The following is a 19,311-nucleotide window of genomic DNA, read 5'->3' on the forward strand; positions in this document are numbered from 1 at the left end:
CTTTTTTCTCTCTCCTTCTCCCCCGCTCTCAGAGTGTTTGGTTTCGTGGCCAAGAAGCCGGGCAGCTTGGCTGAGAACGTCTGCCACCTGTTTGCTGAGCTGGACCCCGAGCAGCCCGCCACCGCCATCGTCAACTTCATCAACAAGGTCATGTTGTCACAGCGTCGGTAGAGGGAGGCAGGGAGGAGGCCTGCGCAGCTCCTGGGCCTCATGTTGGGCCTCATGTTGGGCCTCGGCCGGGACTCTTTGTCCATTGGCTGGCGCGAAGGCCATGAGACCTACTGATCCTTTTGTTGGTTCAATTTCCCACTCCCTACTTGGATAAAACACTCAAATGTGTTCTGATATAGTGCAGTAAAAAACGAAAACAAAGCCATGACGTAAGGTTTCAGAACCTCTCCAAGGAAGGAAGAATCTGCCACAGTGGCTTTCCGAGAACAAAAAAACCCCGACAGATATACCAGGACCCTCTTATCACAAAGAGGAAATGAAGAGATTCAGTTTTACGGGTCATGCTCCCTTCCGTCTGATCACCTGTCGAAACATGGCTTTTAGTGCCTCATCACCAGACTTATGACACGTATGGATCCGTATTTATTTTGCACACCGTTAATAAGCTCAATTAATCATAGATCTTAACATTCTGGTGAGATTGGCCTCAGTAAGCATTTTTTTTTTTATTACTTTACCACGTGGGTGTCACATTAAAACCGCCCAAAGAGCACATTTTCTAAACCAGCTGCTTACTGGGAGCAATGGTATCGTTAAAGGTGGATAAACGTTAAAGGTATCTCCCATGACGGATGTAGTACAGTTTGCATGTGATCTGACCGAACCACACCGACTCAGGTAGACCACAGAGTTAATTGTTTTAAGCTCGTTAAAGAACACAGAGGGGGGGGGGGGTTGTATTGTTCCTGTTTTAGTGTTGTAGGGTTAATCATGAAAAACATATACATACATACATACATAGATGGTTAAGGTTTATAAGAAATACCAAGATGATGTTCTACATCCGGTCCCATTTTGCATTACGCATCCCAGCATGAGGAAGTAGTTTGACCCAATTTAGAGCACACTGCTTGCAACAGTAAGTTCTTTAAAAGGTCAACCAAACTCTCAGGCTTCATGACCGCAGTCCTCCAGAGGGACGCACAGCTGGAAGCCCGTCAGCGCAGACCTACCTGTTAAAGACAGCTTTAGCATCAAAGTACAGATGACACAAGTGCCAGAAAGCAGCTTTAAAGAGTTCCACATAACGGCTGCCTCTAAACACGGTGTTTATAGTTTGTTATTTAGTTCCTGTGTACAGATGTTGGGGTATATATATGATGCGTGCAGCAGCATTTACAGCCACTCGCCTTTTTATTGAAGTGTGTAAGCGCATTTAATCACAGTCGACAATCAGGCTTTGTTGTTTTCTTTTAACTGAAGTACATTTACAGTTTTTCTCTATTGGTTTGGCTCAATTCTTGAAACAGAAATTACATTCTCAAAGCTCTTAATGCATTTGGTAAAATAGCCTATATGGTTCAGCACAACTACATAGATCACCTTCAAAAGGTCATATCTCACCCAAAACAGTTAACTCAAGCTTCAAAACCAAATCATTTTCTCATAAAAATAGTCAGTGCCCCCAAAATGAAAACTTCCTTCTCGATTGCTGTGGCTCATCTATCTCTCGAAAAAACGACATTCTCAAAGCTTTAAATACATTTGCCAAAATAACCTAGATGGTTTAGCAAAACACTATGGCACACCTGCAAAAGGTCATATCTCTCCCAAAACAGACAACTCATCAGTCACAACGAATTCCTTTTCTCATACAAACAGTCAGTGCCCCCAAAATGAAAAGTCCATTTGTCATTGTTTAAACACTGCAGGTCAAAATGTTTAGTTGTTTTGTCACTATGGCAGAGGACCATTGAAATCCCTCATGTCCACCAGTCTTAGCCCAGTCCTTCATTGACAATGGTTACTGTACTGTTTTTTTTGTCTAGCTAACAGAATAAAATAGGATTTTAGGGTAAGATTAGCCTCCAAGGTTTGACATCACACATTGCACTCATACTACCGGAAATTGTAATTGCAATTATCATTCACAAACATAAAATAACTTCCATACATCAAAGTAAAAAGCAGCATAATATACTGTAAAATAAACACAGAAACAAAAACCAATGTAAATTATATGCATACTACAGTACTGTAAATAAAGCCGGTCAAAGAATAGATAAAATAAAGTTCTAGTTTCACCTGACTGTCAATTGTTGTAATACTGTGAATTTATCAAATGTTATTCATGGTATAATGTTCTTGAGTAATTTTGACAATTGAACAGACTATTGTGCATGTGATGACTTATACAATGAAAATACGCTGAGACGTTTTGGAGCGAAAAACAATTAGACTAAGAATCAACAATCAGTTTAGATCAACAAGATCTATTCACTTGGAAATTGTGCTAAACGTAGGCTACATGTACTTAATCATTTGCAAAGATGTACTGAGACATTGAGACATGTACTTAGACATTTACAATTTAACCAAATGAATGAGAAATTCAATTCTGTATTGAGAAACTGCTAAGTCGTTTGGAGGTTTGTCCATGTTGTTTTGAGAATGTCATTTCTGTTTCAAAAAATGAGCCAAACCAATGGAGAAAAACTAATAATCGGAGCGGGAAAGAGACACAGTTCTCTGAGAGCGAACAGGAACGTGAGCTTTAACTCTTAACGTGTGCGAGAGTATATACGGAAAATAATAATTAGGATAATGTTGTGTAAGGGAAACATTCAAGTCAGTTTTTGTTTTTAAACAAATGTATGTGAAACAGGAAAAGCTAGACGTAGTGGACGTTCGAGAACACTTTTGCCAATAAATGTTTGGTGTCCAAATTGATAATAAAACGCACACGCTAACAGGGCGGTGGCCTGACGACACACCTACTTAACCAAAGACCAAGCACTCTTGTATTAATAAGCTTTTTATCCAGCTATATTTTTGTACTTATTGCATTTATTTACTGTTATTACATTTGGAATAAAATTTTTAAAAAAATATATAGTACTTGTATTACAGCAATGATATATTGTTATGTTCTCGTCGATCTGTATTATGTAGTAATATATTTTTCACATGCAGCTATAGGACGTATGTAAAACTAAACATTTGTAAGTTTGAAAAGAACATGATATTTTGTATGCAAAAAAAAAAAATTAAACTGAAATGTGGTACCGGAAGTGCTTTTGGGTCGGTGCTTATTTTGGGCCGACATGGGTAAGGGCTGCAGAGAGTGATTTGTACTCACAATGAGATATTTGCTTTCTCCAGCAATCAATTGATGCAATGCTAAATTACAGCAGTAATTGGAAGAAACAGGCAATGAAGTTAATTAGTTTTATTTATTCACATGTCCCTTTAATTGCATAACAATATAAACTATGCTTTTAAAACCCCTGGTTAAAAATACATGTTCCCAAATTTACAAACTATCCCTTTATAGAAATAGAAATATATATATATACACACGCAACACACACACGTCAAATCACCTTTTGACACATGGGATCTAAAACCAGCGTGCTTAGACTCGATGGGATGACTGCGATATGATAAATGTTGTTAAATATTACTGCAAAAACAACACGTCAGCAGCCGTTGAAGAGCGGAGGGGGTTTGGAGAAACGTCGCTCAGGCAAATGCAGTTAGAGCTGAGAGCAGGAATGTGAAGGTCGTCTTAAACAAAAGGGCCCTCTGCAGTGTCGCTGAACCAACCTTTGTTAAGCTTGTTGTGGACATCAGCCCCCATAATGCAACTGAAATAAGCCCCTAATATGTGCTGCCTTGTCGGATGGTAACCAATGTGCAGATTTAAAAGAAACACCAAAATTAAAAGCCTTTACGACATCATAAGTTGGCGTTTATCTTCCCTGCAATGGAGTGAGCTCACAGCAAAGCAGCGCTTGGTGCTCCGTGGTGTCCCTGACCTCCGGGGAGCAGAAGAGGCGAGGGCCCTTCTGACAGTAGGAGCTGCCGGTTGGGGCCGGCGATCCGGTGGCGCGTGGAGTTGGAGCCACAGTCGATGTAGCGGTAGGCCTCCAGGCTGTTCTGGGACGTTCGCACCATGTAGGACGTTTTCACCGTGGTCCTGGAAGAGAGCAGCGAGACGGAGAGGTCAGCACATTCATCACAAAGCAGGACAACCTGTGTGTGTGTTATTTAATAACTAGTGAGGAAAAGCTGCAGCTTGTGAATTTCTTTGTGCCCAAACTACATAAATGCACTCCAGAGGCACCGGAGCAGCTTACAGGAAGTGGCTTGTGTGGTCACGCTGTGGTGACTGACGATAAGCCCTCGAGGTCTGTCTCTTCCTACTTCTACATTTCACTCGTTTATCACCATGCTCATCTAACAGCTGTAGTTACATTGCAGATTTTGTAAGTGATTATTGTGCATTGTAGTTCATATTTTGAAAAATGACAAACAGTGGGCCCGGGATTATCTAAAGACACATCCTTTTCTCAGAGAAAGAAAATGAATAAACCTCAGAGAAGCTAACAGGCACAATTCTTTTACTTTGCTGCCAGTACTCCTTTTGGTTCATTCAGTCATTTTTCCCCAAGGAAGAGTTTATTTTTTGGGGAGTTTTTCCTGTGCCGATGTCAGGGCTTCTGGACAGAGGATGTGTACAGACTGTAAAGCCCTCTGAGGAAAGCTGGTAATTTGCAATATTGGGCTATACAAAATGAAATGAAATACTTTCTACTTACTGCATGTATACGACGATGTTGTGGACCTTAATGGGCATGGCGCAGAAGGCACTGAAGAAACAAACAGAAAAGGTTTGATTGGATTATTCTCTGCCTTTGACCCATCCCACACAGAGCAGCGTGGTGCTGTAAAGGTTCACAGGGAGCAGTTGGGGGTTATGGAAAAGGAAAATGTGGAAAAGGGTTGTGTCTTTCTGTGATGCAACTAGAATAAGCTGAGTGGAGGCAGGTTTGGGTGGAGACACTCACTAGACGTAGGGCGCGCTGCTCCCAATCTCCACGCTGACAGTGTAGTTGACCTGCAGGGGACACAAAGCACAAGGGGTCACCCCTGGGGGGCTAGCGGGAGCTTTACTGTCAGAGGTCACACCAAAACAACGGCTCTTAATACTTCAGTAATCTGTCGACGGCTGTCCGTCATTCCACACAGAGAGGTTTAGAAAGGGGTCAAAGACAAAGACAGTGGGGTTTTTCCTCCATCAGCTGGATACTGCAGTGTCAAGTCAAACGGTTTTGTTTTAACTCAACAGAGTTCAAATAAAAAGACGATAACCCGGTAAAGTAATTAGGGAAACACAGGAAAACACGCAAGCAACAGGGCGGATGTACTTTCACCGACTGTCGGTATGTTGCCGGTGTACATGCGACTTTGAGCAGGACAGTCCACATGGAGCCCGCGCTGCACACAGAGGAGCCCGTGCACACTAAGTCACACGGCTTTTTACCTGACTGTGACCCAGCGGCAGGATGGTGGTGACGCTGTCCAGCTGCTGGGTGCCGATCACCGTCTTCATGTAGAGGACCTGACAGCTCACACTCTGCACCAGCACCGAGAAGAAGTTTGGATTGCTGAGGTTCAGGGTGCTCTGGGGGGATAAAGACCAATTCATATACATACATAACCCTAAATCAGTTTAACTGTAGAAAAACACCAATTATTTTTTTGTTTGAAGAAAATAAAAACTGAATCTGCACATGTGAAGAGAACCTTTTTACAAGCGTGTGGTATTGGAGCTGGAATCACTCATCAATATAGCGGCTGAGAGGTTTTCTCAATTGATCTCCTTAATCTTATCAGCTGGGATCGAGCTGCTTAGTACAGAAGAACTTTCAAAGTGAGGACAAAAAAAACAACCCCCTACCGTCATGTTCATGAGGACATTCATGGTGGCGGGGTTGAGGCGCACCGTCACAGAGTGTATCCCATCATCCACCACCACCACGGATCGAGGGAACAGGAAGAAGGCCACGAGCGAGGAAGCAAGGAGGCACAACACCACCGACAGGACCACGTACAGCTTCCTACGACAGACAAAAGCAGGAGGTTCCGTCTCGCTTACGGGCCTGAACTTGGAGTTACTGAGCGACATGAATTAACTCAACTTAAGAAGGACTGCACAAATATTACATATTGTAAATGACAACATTCTATAGTACTGAAAAGAACATTATTCATTAAGAGGGCAAGCGATTTAATGATCATGGTCAGGAGAATAGTGTCTCTGTTCCAGAATATGAAACGAGAGCATCGTTCTTATTTTATATTTGTACCTGCTTCTGTTGGTTATTAAAGTACATTATTTTATTTGAGCTGGATTTTCCTTTTGACTGCAAGACCGCATGTTCGGAGCAAGGTTTTAACCCCACAATAGCCACTACTTCTACACTTGTTGAATTATTTTGAGGGTCTTTCATCCCCACCTTAAGGTCAGGGGATTTTAAATGAACAATGGCTGAATCATGAACCCTCTTTAAAGTCCCATTTACAAGTTGTAGTCCTTGCGCCCGCTCCCCAAAAACTACTAAAAAGTCCAACAAGGTCTGTTGTCTACTACAAATGATTATTTATTTTTTTAATCGCTTTAGTGCAGTGGACCTCTAACAACTACAGGTGTTCTCACGAATTGTGGCCCCGCCCACTCAGCTCGCCAGCTGCTTGCCTACTGCCGCGAGCTCTGACGTCAGCGCGCATCCATAATGAGCTTTCTAAAGCCAGGGAGGTCACTCACGTCCTTTGGGGCCGCAGCCTCTGGTCGCTGTACGGGATCAATGCGACCAGCTCATTTACTTGACCTATCGGAGGAGAGATACGGGGTCACGCGCCATATTGATTAACGTCCCCTTGTCAAATATTCAAGCAACAAAAATAGAAATAAAAAGAATTAACACTTGGAGCCAGAAATGTAACATGCGTTTAACATTAAGTTCCCACACATGTTATGCGTGGTTTGAAGTTTAACCACCGGTCTTTGAGTCCACGTTGTTCGCCGGTCCTACTCACCCGAGGGTATCCGCCCGGTGCCTTGGCACGTTGGACACGTTATGCTGTCCCTGCCGGTGAACTCCACGTAGGGGAACTGAGCGATGTCCTCCCGTCGGACCAGGCCGTCCAAAGAGTCGTCGTCCGAATCTCTCGGCTCGGAGCGCTGCCTCCCCGGGAGGAGCGACAGGCTGCTGCCGCTACGGGAAAACCGGATCCCCATGGCGGAGCCTCAGCGCCCGAACGGCCAAGCCGGTTTTCCACCGACTACCCGGGCGGTGTGAATCTGAATGACAGGGAGTCGGCATAGTGACTCAGGAGCGAGAGGACCAGCTGCGGGCTTTAGTGAACGCTCCCCTGTGTCCGCCGCTAACCAACGAGCTGACGGAGTCTAAATGCAAAGTTAGCGTTACTTCGGTGTTGTTCGTTCGCGGCTATGCTAGCTAGTCCGCTAGAAGAACTCTTCTCCACGTTACCGGGTAGACTTCTGTGACGGTGTCTAGGTTAAATTACACAAACTTTACTTACATTTTACACCAAACAGCTCAACGTTTCCATCCCGAAGTTTACACCTGCGTACACGTTGTGCCCTCCGTCATGGGTTTATGTTGTGCTGCCTTCACGTACCACTGCGTGCTGCTTTCACTTACAGCTGCGTGCTGCTTTCACTTACAGCTGCGTGCTGCTTTCACGTACAGCTGCGTGTTGCCTTCACGTACAACTGCGTACTACCTTCTAATCTATTTCTTCTTCTGGGATGATTAACGGCAGCTTGCATCCTATATATACATATATTCATTTTAAAATAGTAGACCTAAGAGTTGTATTCCACCATTTTCTTATTGTGCGGTAAATAATAAGTTCAGAATAAAACCTATTATATTAAAGCGCAATATAAATAAAACATATTATTATTATTATTAAAACCTAATTGTGCTCACTTACCTTTTCCCTAACCTAATGAACTGAAATCAAGTCAGTGACCAAAATGAATCCTAGTTCATGTCGTAAACTGTGTTTTTGGAACAAGATGGACTACAAATGTATTTAATATATTCAAATATCATATTTGTGTATGCACACTATATAAACATAGTGGAATTTTCTTTAGTTCTTCCAAAAAGCACAAGAACGCACCAACATTTAGTTGACATAAAAAGTAATAACAACACAACATCAGGATTTATTGTTATTAGTATTATTTATTGTGAGGGTTAACAGGATTTTCTGTGTTTGGTGTGTATGTGTGCATATATTCCACAGCATATATTATTGTTTGGAGTTGGCTAGTTTGTCTTTCAGCTCAGCATTCTCTCTTTGCAGCATTTTGTTCTGGAAAAAAAAAGAGAAAAAAGAATAAGAAGAATGAAGATAAGTGAGAACCAAGAAATGAAAGATGAAATGTGACCCGAGTGTCACATGGAAGGCAAAGCAGAAGTGACCTTATGTCGCAGGGCCTCCACAATCAGGTCTCTTCCCCCACCAACGCGCTCCTCCTTTCTCGAAGCTCGGAAGGCCTCCCCGATACCCGAGACCAGCACGTGAGACTGAGACATTCACACTTCCAAAATCAATAACTCCCAAAAATATGTGACATCCTCAGATAAGAGAACAACAAGCTCGGCAGGCCCTTTAATTTGAGTGCACCTGTATGCTGACATTTACGCCATCAAATATGTAACCGGAATAAAAACTCTTATTTTTCTGTGATGGAATGTTTGGAGCCCATACTTCTTTGTCACAACAAAACATTTTGGTTCTGTTATGAATTCACCTTTGGGTTTTCTGAAAATGTGAAATAAAAATATTTCATTCTCAAGTAGTAAGAGATGGCATCGGGACGACTTACCAGCGCGCGGCTCTGGAACACATAACAGTGATGCACGTGGGCCGCGGGGTGGCGGGCCACGAACCCAAAGACTTTGGGCGAGGAAGGCAGGACGGCACAGAAGGACACCGTGGACAGGGGACACGAGTACAGCATGAACTGGGGGGGGGGGGAGGACAAAAGAGCATCCAGATGGATGAGCGCAGAGGAAAGTGTCAATCAACTCCCCCTTGTGGGGTCAAGCCCCCACAAGCTGGGAGTCTTCACCTCCTCACGCACCTTGGTCTTCTTTTCCAACACGTCCACTCCGCCGCGCGACAGGAACAGCAGCACCTTGTTCTTCTTCGCTGCATTTTGCGACATGTCCCCCTGTGGCATCTGGGGACAAGAGCCAATGTTAGTTCCCCCCCCCACACTAAGGGACCTCTACGTGGAAATGATGTAACGTGAGCGGTAGTGGCTGACCTTTAACCTCTCAGCCGCTTCGGACAGGACCTGCAGTCCATCGGGGCGCACCACCTCAACTCGGCCGAGGAACTAGTTTGGAGAATAAAGGCTGAGCATCAAAGTCACAGGAAGACGCGCACACACAGCCATGATGAGCCGACAAAAAACCATTTACCTTCACCGGAAAGGAGATTTCATTATCGTCCTCCGAGGTGTCGCTCATTTTGATCACGTTGGGTTCCTAACCGAACCCTGCAGGCGGAGGTGAAGATGAACCATGACATTAATGGATTCCTACCTGTTTTGAGAGAGCTAATGTAGATTCATCTTACCTGTGTGCACACGTACTTTCCCCAGAGTGAATGGCCTTTTTATTGGGTTGGAAACTTAAGGGCGTAGTCTGTTAGGATTAATGAGTAACTCCTGGCTTCCTTATTGTGTTTTTATCAGTCAGATGTTTACGAGGCTGGTATTTATTACTTGTTTGAATTTCTACATTGCAAAGTTACATGTTGTATGAATTTAAAGGGTATTGGTTTTACAGAAACATTTTTCACCAAAGTAAGGCCACTTTAACCATCTTGATCATGATGATTCAATTGAAATGCCAGTCCAAGCTGTGGAGACATAGTCTTAAGGCATTCATTGGTCTATGTACTCTACTTGTGAATTTGTATGTATTTAATGTTTTGTACAATCTGGACCTGGAGTCTAAAATAAAAGAACTATTGCTTGTGATGAAGACCCGTTATGGGTCTTTAACTGGAGACCACTCTTTTTGCCCAACACGACTTATTTTCTGCAGTCTGGTGCTTTGATCCATCATGTAAAGCTGCCACTGTCATTTGTGAGCTTTCTGGCATACTTCAGGTAATTCAGTCACTTTAAACACTGCACAAAAGGACGTGTGCTGCAGATTCACAGGAAGAACCCCCCCCCCCAAAAAAGTCTTCAATTTGAACTTTTATTTGTTTTATAAGTTCCACTTCCTCAATAGTCGATCATATATATGTATATCTTCATATCAACGAGTTCATAGAATGTCTCAATCATGAGCATGGAAAAGCATTATGGATTTAATGCAGACAAAAATGTATTTATAACATACAAGGATTAAGAACTACTGCAACTAAGTGAAGCCCAAATCTAACTGCCCCATTGGTTTGAGTCAGTGGGTCCCTGGGGAGGTGAGAAAGGAGCAGAGGGAGGGACAGACACAGGGAGGGACAGCCAGGCCCTTCTCAGAGCACTCTGTGTGAATGTGGGGCGGAGCAGCTGAGATGAACACCATCCATTCAGATAGACGCAGATGTGACTGTGCTCTCCTCCATCATGCGAGGACACAACCAGCGAAACTGACCCAGCGTCAGCACACAGGAGGGGGGCTATCGGCATGACGAAGCGGCACGGTCAGCGCGTGCATGCTGCCTAAGAGTCGTTGACCGACATGGTCTCCATAGCGACGGGAAGGTTCTGGTCTCCCGCCCCCTGCTTCTTCTTCCCTCCATCGTTCTTCTTCTTGGCTTTCTTAGACATCTCCTGGTCAATGGGCGCTGGCTTCACAAACTTTATGATCTCTGTCATACCTGGAGGGGAAAAATATCTTAAATATAAATGTAAGCCTTCAAAAGTGTAAATTAAAGTACACAAATTATCCATATATCATATATTTTAAAAATTCCACCAAACACTGACTGACAAATTTAGTTAACCCTCCTCCTCCGCCAACACACACCAGCTGTGAAACCCTTTCGGCACAGCTTACCAGGAGGCATGAATGGCTGGAGCATCTCTGGAATGACGATGCCTTCCTCGGTTTGGTAGTTCTCCAGGATGGCGCACATCACGCGTGTGGTGGCGCACATGGTGGCGTTCAACATGTGCACGTACTCCGCCTGTAGAGACACAGAGAGGAGGCGTGTTTAGTGAAGCTGGAGCCTCTCCAGTATGCTGGGCTCATGGAGCTGCGCACCCCACCTTGTCCATCATCTTCTTTGTCTGACCGTAGCGGATCCGGAGGCGCCGGGCCTGGTAGTCCAAGCAGTTGGAGCAGGAGACCAGCTCCCTGAAGGCCCCGGAGCCGGGGAACCAGGCCTCCAGGTCCAGCTTCTTGCTGGCGGCGTGATTCAGGGCACCTGAGCAGACGTAGAGCGGCATGGCTGTGAGCCGCTAACACGAGTTTCTCTCTGCTGACCTCAAAGCAGCAGAGAAGGTGAGAAGCAAACTGCTTGAAAAGCAGCTGTTCAAAGGTCACCTCAGTGCCTCAGCAGAAAAACATTTTTATTGACATTGCATATGCTGTAATAACAACTTATCAATGATTGGTCCCATTGTGAATAACATTCATTACGCTTTGTGCAAATGTGATTTCAAGTAATGTTAATATCTAAATAACATAAAATGTTTAAATGATGCCTTGTACTATTGTACTTTTTAATGTCACACCCAGATCAAGTAGAGGGCTCCTTGTACAATATGTAGATAAAAAGCTATTCTCAGTTCAAAGTTTCCCAACAGGTTTTAAGTGACTTCTGGTTTTGGTCAAATCAAATCAGAATTTAATTCAATATTCTTTTTACAGGATCTGGTTTCTTTGGGTTTACTCTGGATTGGAAAGGAGGCCATAAAGAACCGTCGGAGAAAACAAACAAAGCGATTTGTTTTTTACTAGGGCTGTCAATAGATTAAAAAAAGAATTAATCACACACATTTGAAATTCATTAATGGAGATTGGTGAATGTTGTTTTTAATAAATGTTTTTTTTCTTCTAAAGACTAAATCTAATGAGTAATCACTTTAGAAAATGTGTATTTTAGACTCTGTTTATCGTTAGTTAATTTAAACAAAGCTACACATGTTTGATCATCTTGAAGGCAGAATTCCAACAGGTGGAACATGTTGAACTAGTAACACTTCCAGATAACTTATCATAGCTGTGCTTTAAGCTGTCCGTTTGCTACTCACTCCCCTTTCTTTACACAGTTGTGTTTGTTTTACTTCCAAAGCAAAACGCTCTCTCCATCTTGAGCTACGGTCTTGCTTTCTCTGATCTAACTGACTGCAGCTGGCGGCCGTTTTGTTTCCACTTAAGTAAACGAACAAAAGGTACGTTAACTAGGTAAAAATATTCATTTTTGTTATAATCCCGGCTACATCAATTGTATAGATAACCACGTTTATGTTGACAGCCCTAGTTTATACAGCTCTTGGGATCCGTTTCAAGAAGCAGGTTTAGTGGAATCTCAGAGTTTGTTAACCCTTAGATGAGGGAAACTCTGGGTTGTCTGTTTCAGAAAGAGAGGTCAGTCGCTATGGTAACTGTGCCTGTGAACCTAATCTGGTTGGGAGCAGGTTTTCTTCAAGAAACTGAGTTTCTTTCACAGGCTCCTCCATCTGATAGCAGCCAGCCAATAAACAGCGCTCTTTCATTCATTCAATCACTTTGTATCAGGCGGATTTTAGCCCAGTTTTGAGGTATGAACAAAATAAGACTGTTGACCTGTGTTACTATAACAGCAAAGTGTTTTCTGGAACATGGCATCTGCTGAGGAGGAGGTTTTATTTGCAAGGTGTTAAACGTCGAGAAAATTGAGGCCCCGATTAGATATTGTCATTTCCAAATAACTACTTGTTTGAACAGTATCGTTTTTCTTCACAGTCCATTAAATATGTCCATAACCTCATCGTCCTCATAACTCCCATTCATCGTGAGGATGCTCTCACATTCAAGAGAATTCTTTGGGTGGCGTTATGAAATACAACCACTGTAATCCCAAATCTTAAGTGGTAACCCCCCCCCCTCACATCATTGACATTATGAGGGGTTGTGCGTGTGCGTGGACAACCCACCAGAGACAATGTTGACGATGCGATAAGGAATTCCTAGCGTCTGGTAGAACTCTTCTGCCGTCCCGATCATCTCGTCGAACATCTCCCACGATTTGCCATCGTGCGGCGAGGCGTAGACAAACTGCTCGATCTGCAGAGAGACTCTGCCGTCAGTCATTGATCGCAACGTTGGCCCGAAAAGTCACAGGAAACCCCGCCCACCTTCTCAAACTGGTGGACCCTGAAGATCCCGCGGGTGTCCCGGCCGTGGGAGCCCACTTCCTGCCTGAAGCAGGTGGAGAAGCCGGCATAGCGGATGGGCAGGTCCTCAGGCTTGAGCCACTCGTCTCTCAGGAAGGCGGCGATGGGCTGCTCCGAGGTGGCAATGAGGTACTTCTCGTCGACGGAGTTGTCGTCAGCCTTCTCGCTGCCCTTGCCGATCACCTTGGATAAACAAAAAGAGTACAAAGGGGTTGAGGGATAGGAGCAGTTGCTCTGAATGAGTTTATTTTCAGACCGAGATCTCCACTTCGACAGCTCCTACATACAGACCATATATAAATCATTAAAAAAAAAAGTGTTACATCTAATGTTTACATACTTTGAAACGAGCACATATTATGATCACGCTTAATTTTCATATTTAAGGAATTTGAATTTTACATTACATTCACCTGAGGTGTCATCTTTGACAATAAATACAACTAAATAATATTTTATGCTATCATGCACATTTAAGGGAACTTCTACTGTGGCTGAAATCTGAAAAGGACACATTACATTACATGTCATTTAGCTGACGCTTTTATCCAAAGCAACGTACAATAAGTGCATTTCCACATCACACAGCACTCTATGTATGTTTTTCTTTTAAGCGTCGGGTGGAAATTCCACACTTCACAACCATAAGTGAACATCTCATTCTAAAACAATGGCTTCCAGGTACCTGGTGTTCAATTTCCAAGCTACCTAAAGTGATGGCATTTCATTAGCAGTTGTATCTGAAGCCTAGAATATCCCTCTGTGAGAGAAAGCAATCAGAATGAACTTGGTAAAAGTCTCTTTGTACCTTGTAAAGCTCATCATCAAACTGGCTGAGCTGGGCGACTTCCTGCATGACCTCCTTCCTCATGAAGAAGGGCGTGTAGAGCATGGTGTAGTTCTTGCCGTGGAGTAACCTCAAGGCGTAAGTGATGAGAGCCTGCTCCAGGAACACCAGGGGACCCTGACCAAAACGGAGGAGGGCAGAACAACTTCTTTATTTGCACAACACAACGCTTACTTTATGGAGGTTCATTTTCCTTCTACGCAGTTTTCCGTCTGCAGTGATGCACTTATATATATATTAGTGTGTGTGTGTGTGTGTGTGTGTGTTGCCTCAGAACCCCACAACCAGCCAGCAGTATTGAAGAACATGTTTTCTTTAAACAATCCCCAGAACGACATCAAAACTAGCAACTAAAAGACCGCTATTGCTGTTAGAATGTCAGCTTGTCTTTGAACACACCATGCGTGACCAAGGTTTAAAGTCAGAAACGGGATATTTTGTTGAAATATTGACATTTAAATTTGTACTCACCTTCAGAAAGTAACCTCTGCTCCCAGCCACAACTGCTCCCCTCTCTCCATCAAAGCCATCGATCATGACCACCAGGTCCACATGGGAGTACTTCTTCTGGACGCTGCAGTCGCCCCAGGTACGCTCCACCTTGTTGTCAGCGTCCTGTCGGAAGGAAAAACAAAACACATTAAGTTAAGAAAACTAATCAAATGGCAGAGTCAACATGGAGCACAAAATATTAAATGAGTCATTTATTAAAAAAACAACCAAACTGCCCGAGAGGCCATTATAGACTCCAAGATAACCTAGCGTGCGTCTGACGCTACTCCCCAATCTGATGCTAAGCTGTAGAAAGAATAAGATAGGTGGATTGGGGGAGAGGACGTGGACTCTGTTGACATCACAATGCTCATGTTGTGTTGCTCTACATATTCTGCTTAAGACTGGTTTGTGTAGAAAATGGACTAAAACAGAATTTTGTGGTGCATCCGTGTTGTTGCATAATGACCACAAACCATCATTTAACCCTTGTTGTTAGCATTGATGGGCTCCAATGTGTGTAGTACTGTATCACCATGCTGGAGTGCCTTCTCTGAAGAGGACAGCAGAGGGCACCATGGACAGAGGAAGTGAACATCAAGATTACTGACCACTACACTCGTTACTGTACAGTAAAGTAAAAAGCCAATAACAGAACATGTAGAAAAACCACAACAAAGTAGTTTAATCATTGGGCGATGATGGGATAAAACATCTGTCACTCAAACCGTTGCTGAGGCCAGTAGAAAAAAAAGAGTTATGCTACATTTGAAGATATAGTCTTCAACGGGGATGTTTAGCTAGCATACAGACCGTAAACAGTAACCTTAGAGCTGTCCATGTTAAAAAAAGGATCAATAATCACAAGACACAGTATAACAGTTGGTTTATGCAAGACGAAACATACAAAGATGTTTCAAGTTTCATTAATAACCTCAAAAACACGAGAGCTGTCCCAATGTTTCTCCCTCGTACCAAAAACTATCAACACACAATGTGAAGTAGATAATGACTGCTTAATTTGTGACTTTCGGCTATATAAAATAAAATGAATTGGTTTGAATGAATTATATTCAGGTTCGATATGTCCTGATAATTGCTGAACAATTTGTTATCTGATTCAATTCATTGGTAAAGATCCCTTCAATTGATGCGCTGATGGATTTGGAGTCACATGAAGGGCTCCTACTAAAAGCCGACGGTGTGACACCACTCACTTCATCGTTGCTGATAGGTACAGACGGGTGCAGAAGGTTGCCGATCTCCCTCAGGTACTCAAAGCGCTCCGCTTCCAGCTTTATCCTCTCGCCGTCGCTTTTCTCCACCGCCTCGTCCACCAACTGACGCACTTTCTTGATCTGGGTCACCGTCAGGGGCTGACATGGGAGAAGAAAAAGACTCAGACCTTTCTGTGCGTTTGTAGCAAAATGCAGAAAAATCCCAGACAATGCAGGTGGGGGTAAGCGGCTTAGTGTAAGAACCTGTCATACCGAGAGCACTTCAGCTGTTAGCGACTCCACGTTCTGGGCTTCTTCTGGTAGGGACTCATCCTCGCCAACCGGCTCCTTTCTCTGCAACCAAGTTCAAAACTCCATCTTAGGACTGGTTAGTAGACACTAAAAACCCTTTATATTGAAGAAACAACAACTAATTCTCTGCTTTTTTTCTTTTCCATATGTTTCCATACCTTCATTTTCTCCCCAATGCTCTTGCTGCAGAGGTTCTTAGCTTTGTTCAGGTTGTCTGCGGTGAAGCGGCCTGTTAGGCGATTCAATAAAAGTCAGTCAGTGCATGGGTGGGTGGGTGTGTGCATGTGTGCGTGTGTGTGTGTGTATAAATACATGACTGGTGACAGTTGTCGCTGTCAAAATTGTTGAAAAAATTGGTAAACACGCTACCATCGTCAGTTTAACATTGGCAACAAATGAATGGATGAAATCATGTGCCTATGATGCAGGGCGAGGTTGGCCTTACGTGTTGCAGGCTGTGATTGCATCAGTTTGCACGTTGCTACCCGGCGTCGCTAAGCTAACTCCAGCATTGGCCGACCTGCTGGATCATCTCTTCCATTAAACACGATGTGTTATTAACTGGGGGTTGGATTCTATCCATTAAAAGCGTGACATCAAGTCCCTCAAGTTCACATCGTGGAGAATAACCACACGGTTCATTTGAATTCTTAGAGGCTGCCGGCTGGGCTAACATTAGCCGTGTGGTCAGTGAGAGCTTCATTCCAAACCTCGTTCAAATCTGGCTATACATATCTGCCAACGCTACTAACAATGACTCGATAATTGAGTCAATTCATCCACCCCCTGTTAAAATAGTAAGAAGTGGTAAATACGGCATACATGTGATGCACCAAGCAGCACAAAGTATTTCACTAGTTACATGTTCTGAAATGTTTCGCAGTCGACTGCAGTGTATTGAGCGAGCCGTCACCCTGTGTTACTGCCAGGGCAGTCATTCAGAACCAGCAATTCGTATAGAAAATACATTTTCGTACGTTATTCTTACATTCTAACGGTCCCGAATATAATACCCTTTCCTATAAATTCTTGAAGCCTTCTACCGCCCCGGGTGGGATGTAACAAACAGTTGTTTTTGCGTGTTAAAAATGAAAACGTCAGATTTCTGAAAGGAGTTCGGCTTGAGCTACGCTAGCAGCATTAGCCACTGTGCTAACGTTAGCCACCATGGCTGAAACAACAGAAATGTTAGGGCGCTCACATTTTCTCCATTCCGTATCTGCGGCGACCAGTTTGTCGACGAGCGTCACATCTTTAAACCTCTTCCTTTGGACCTCACGGATAGTTTCTGGGTCGCCACCTTTGTCGGAGCGGAACTGGTCCAAGTCGAGCACCATTTTCAGTCCACGCTGTGTGTCAGTCTGCGCTCACAATGACCTGAAGCATTGACCCGAGTCCTCCAGCCGGTGACGCTCCTCAGCTCACCAAAACCGTCATCTCAATCTGACATGTAAATTATAAAAAATAATTTAATTATGAGGAAATGAATACGTCCCTTGAAACACAATGCTATTTTACTCAAATGAAGTAGAAATTTAATTTAAAATGTACAGTTCGTCAAAGCGCCATCTTCAGAAGGACAATCATCAAGCAACGGTTGATGTTTCAAGTTTAGCTTTAGATTGAGAATTCCCTAATAGGCTTTACATTTGAATGGTTAAAGTTATAGTTGTATTTGTTATATTTTCGTATTGATAAATTATCAAACTACTGCTTCCATCAGCACAAAATGTTCTTTTGTCCTCGGTCAGGCTTGAATTGAATCGCCTCATATACAGTATCCATATTTTGGTTCGGGGGCATTGGGGGAAGGACCTCCCAAAAATGTGGACACACATTGACCTTTTGGATCAATCAAAGTTTACAGTAGTGATTAACTGGTTCGGGACCAACAGGATGGGTCGCTTAGGATGTTATTAGGGTTGGCTAACAACTCTTCAACCGCCTTTTTGTTGAGAATTTATATCTGCGGTTAACCTTCTCTCCACAAGATGGAGCCTGGAGTTTAATATTGTTCTGAAGATTGTATTCTACTGCCACGTCTTGGCTCAGAGATTGAGCCGATAGCCCGGAGACAAGTGAGCTGGCGGTTAAGACAAAGCAGTATTTAATGGGGTTGAGATGTGGTGGCTGTTCTGGCCACTCCTGTACAGACAGCATACCAGCTGCCTGCTCCTTCCCTAAATAGTTCTTGCATAATTTGGAGGTGTGCTTTGGGTTATTGTCCTGTTGTAGGAGGGAATTGCCTCCAATCAAGTGCCGTCCACAAGGTATGCATGGCGTTGCAAAATGAAGTGATAGCCTTCCCAGACCATCACATTGCCTCCACCGTGGTTGACAGATGGCGTCTCTGCCAGCATCTTTTCACCTGTTCTTCGTCTCACAAATGTTCTTCTGTGTGATCCAAACACCTCAAACTTTGGTTTGTCTGTCTATAACACATTTTTTTACAATCTTCCTCTGTCCAATGTCTGTGTTCTTTTTGCCCATATCAATCTTTTCTTTTTTATGGGGCAGTCTCCGATATGGCTTTTTCTTTGCCCCTCTGCCTAGAGGGCCAGCATCCGGGAGTTGCCTCGTCACTGTAGTTTTGTGGGTACCATTACATGAAGCTGCCAGTTGAGGCCTTTATTTCTAAGAACAAGAATAGACTGGCGTGTTTCACGTGAAAGTTCTCTTTTTCTGGCCATCTTGAGTATAATCAAAGCAATAAAGGTGACGCTCCAGATACTCAACAAGCTCATAGGAAGGCTCGTTTTAGCGCTTCCTTCACCAGCAGTGCTGTTTTCAGCTGTGCTAACATAGTGCACAAGGGTTTTCTAATCATCCATTAATCTTGACGTTTCCACCTAAAATAGTCTTTTACTATTACACATTATTAAAGTGCTCTTGTTTTGTGAAGTCAAAAAAACAGCCTTGTCGATGTCACACTGTACACTTCAGTCTGTTTTCATGCACAAATGCAATCGAGAAAGTAAGATGATCCGTTTAGTGGCTGTGCCAAAACCGACCTGACATCTCGGCACATTTCAATCCTCTGTATCACG

At 43.5% G+C, this 19,311-nt stretch overlaps 4 protein-coding genes across 7 annotated transcripts in view; 1 reads left to right on the plus strand and 3 right to left on the minus strand.

The window, feature by feature from the left end:
- The window catches only part of tns2a (tensin 2a), a 43,860-nt gene extending 40,618 nt beyond the window's left edge, over positions 1 to 3,242 (plus strand). For all 4 annotated transcript variants that reach the window (XM_037478153.2, XM_062563144.1, XM_062563140.1 and 1 more), the window contains one exon: positions 33 to 3,242. In XM_037478153.2, the coding sequence (XP_037334050.2) occupies positions 33 to 171 (139 nt within the window). In that variant the 3' untranslated portion in view covers positions 172 to 3,242. The remainder of the gene's footprint in view (positions 1 to 32) is intronic.
- tmem106c (transmembrane protein 106C) lies at positions 3,236 to 7,719 on the minus strand. The gene is made up of 8 exons (XM_037478154.2): positions 7,561 to 7,719; positions 7,054 to 7,318; positions 6,782 to 6,845; positions 5,915 to 6,074; positions 5,498 to 5,638; positions 5,022 to 5,071; positions 4,773 to 4,823; positions 3,236 to 4,150 (listed from the first exon to the last, which is right to left on the minus strand). The coding sequence occupies exons 2-8, from the start codon at positions 7,253 to 7,255 to the stop codon at positions 3,949 to 3,951; spliced, it is 870 nt and encodes a 289-aa protein (XP_037334051.1). The 5' UTR covers positions 7,256 to 7,318; positions 7,561 to 7,719; the 3' UTR covers positions 3,236 to 3,948.
- Positions 7,720 to 8,215: 496 nt separating this feature from the next.
- LOC119222681 (PTB domain-containing engulfment adapter protein 1-like) lies at positions 8,216 to 10,122 on the minus strand. Its single transcript, XM_037479492.2, has 7 exons — positions 9,640 to 10,122; positions 9,483 to 9,559; positions 9,326 to 9,397; positions 9,140 to 9,238; positions 8,882 to 9,019; positions 8,475 to 8,579; positions 8,216 to 8,364 (listed from the first exon to the last, which is right to left on the minus strand). The coding sequence occupies exons 2-7, from the start codon at positions 9,528 to 9,530 to the stop codon at positions 8,302 to 8,304; spliced, it is 525 nt and encodes a 174-aa protein (XP_037335389.1). The 5' UTR covers positions 9,531 to 9,559; positions 9,640 to 10,122; the 3' UTR covers positions 8,216 to 8,301.
- Positions 10,123 to 10,257: 135 nt separating this feature from the next.
- On the minus strand, positions 10,258 to 17,698 carry sars1 (seryl-tRNA synthetase 1). Its single transcript, XM_037479491.2, has 11 exons — positions 17,466 to 17,698; positions 16,423 to 16,493; positions 16,226 to 16,306; positions 15,953 to 16,111; positions 14,715 to 14,858; positions 14,205 to 14,360; positions 13,358 to 13,579; positions 13,157 to 13,286; positions 11,285 to 11,442; positions 11,073 to 11,202; positions 10,258 to 10,893 (listed from the first exon to the last, which is right to left on the minus strand). The coding sequence occupies exons 1-11, from the start codon at positions 17,599 to 17,601 to the stop codon at positions 10,736 to 10,738; spliced, it is 1,545 nt and encodes a 514-aa protein (XP_037335388.2). The 5' UTR covers positions 17,602 to 17,698; the 3' UTR covers positions 10,258 to 10,735.
- Between the last annotated feature and the right edge of the window lie 1,613 nt (positions 17,699 to 19,311).

Source organism: Pungitius pungitius, chromosome 1, assembly GCF_949316345.1.
Source record: "Pungitius pungitius chromosome 1, fPunPun2.1, whole genome shotgun sequence".
In the NCBI taxonomy this organism is placed as follows: Eukaryota; Metazoa; Chordata; class Actinopteri; order Perciformes; family Gasterosteidae; genus Pungitius; species Pungitius pungitius.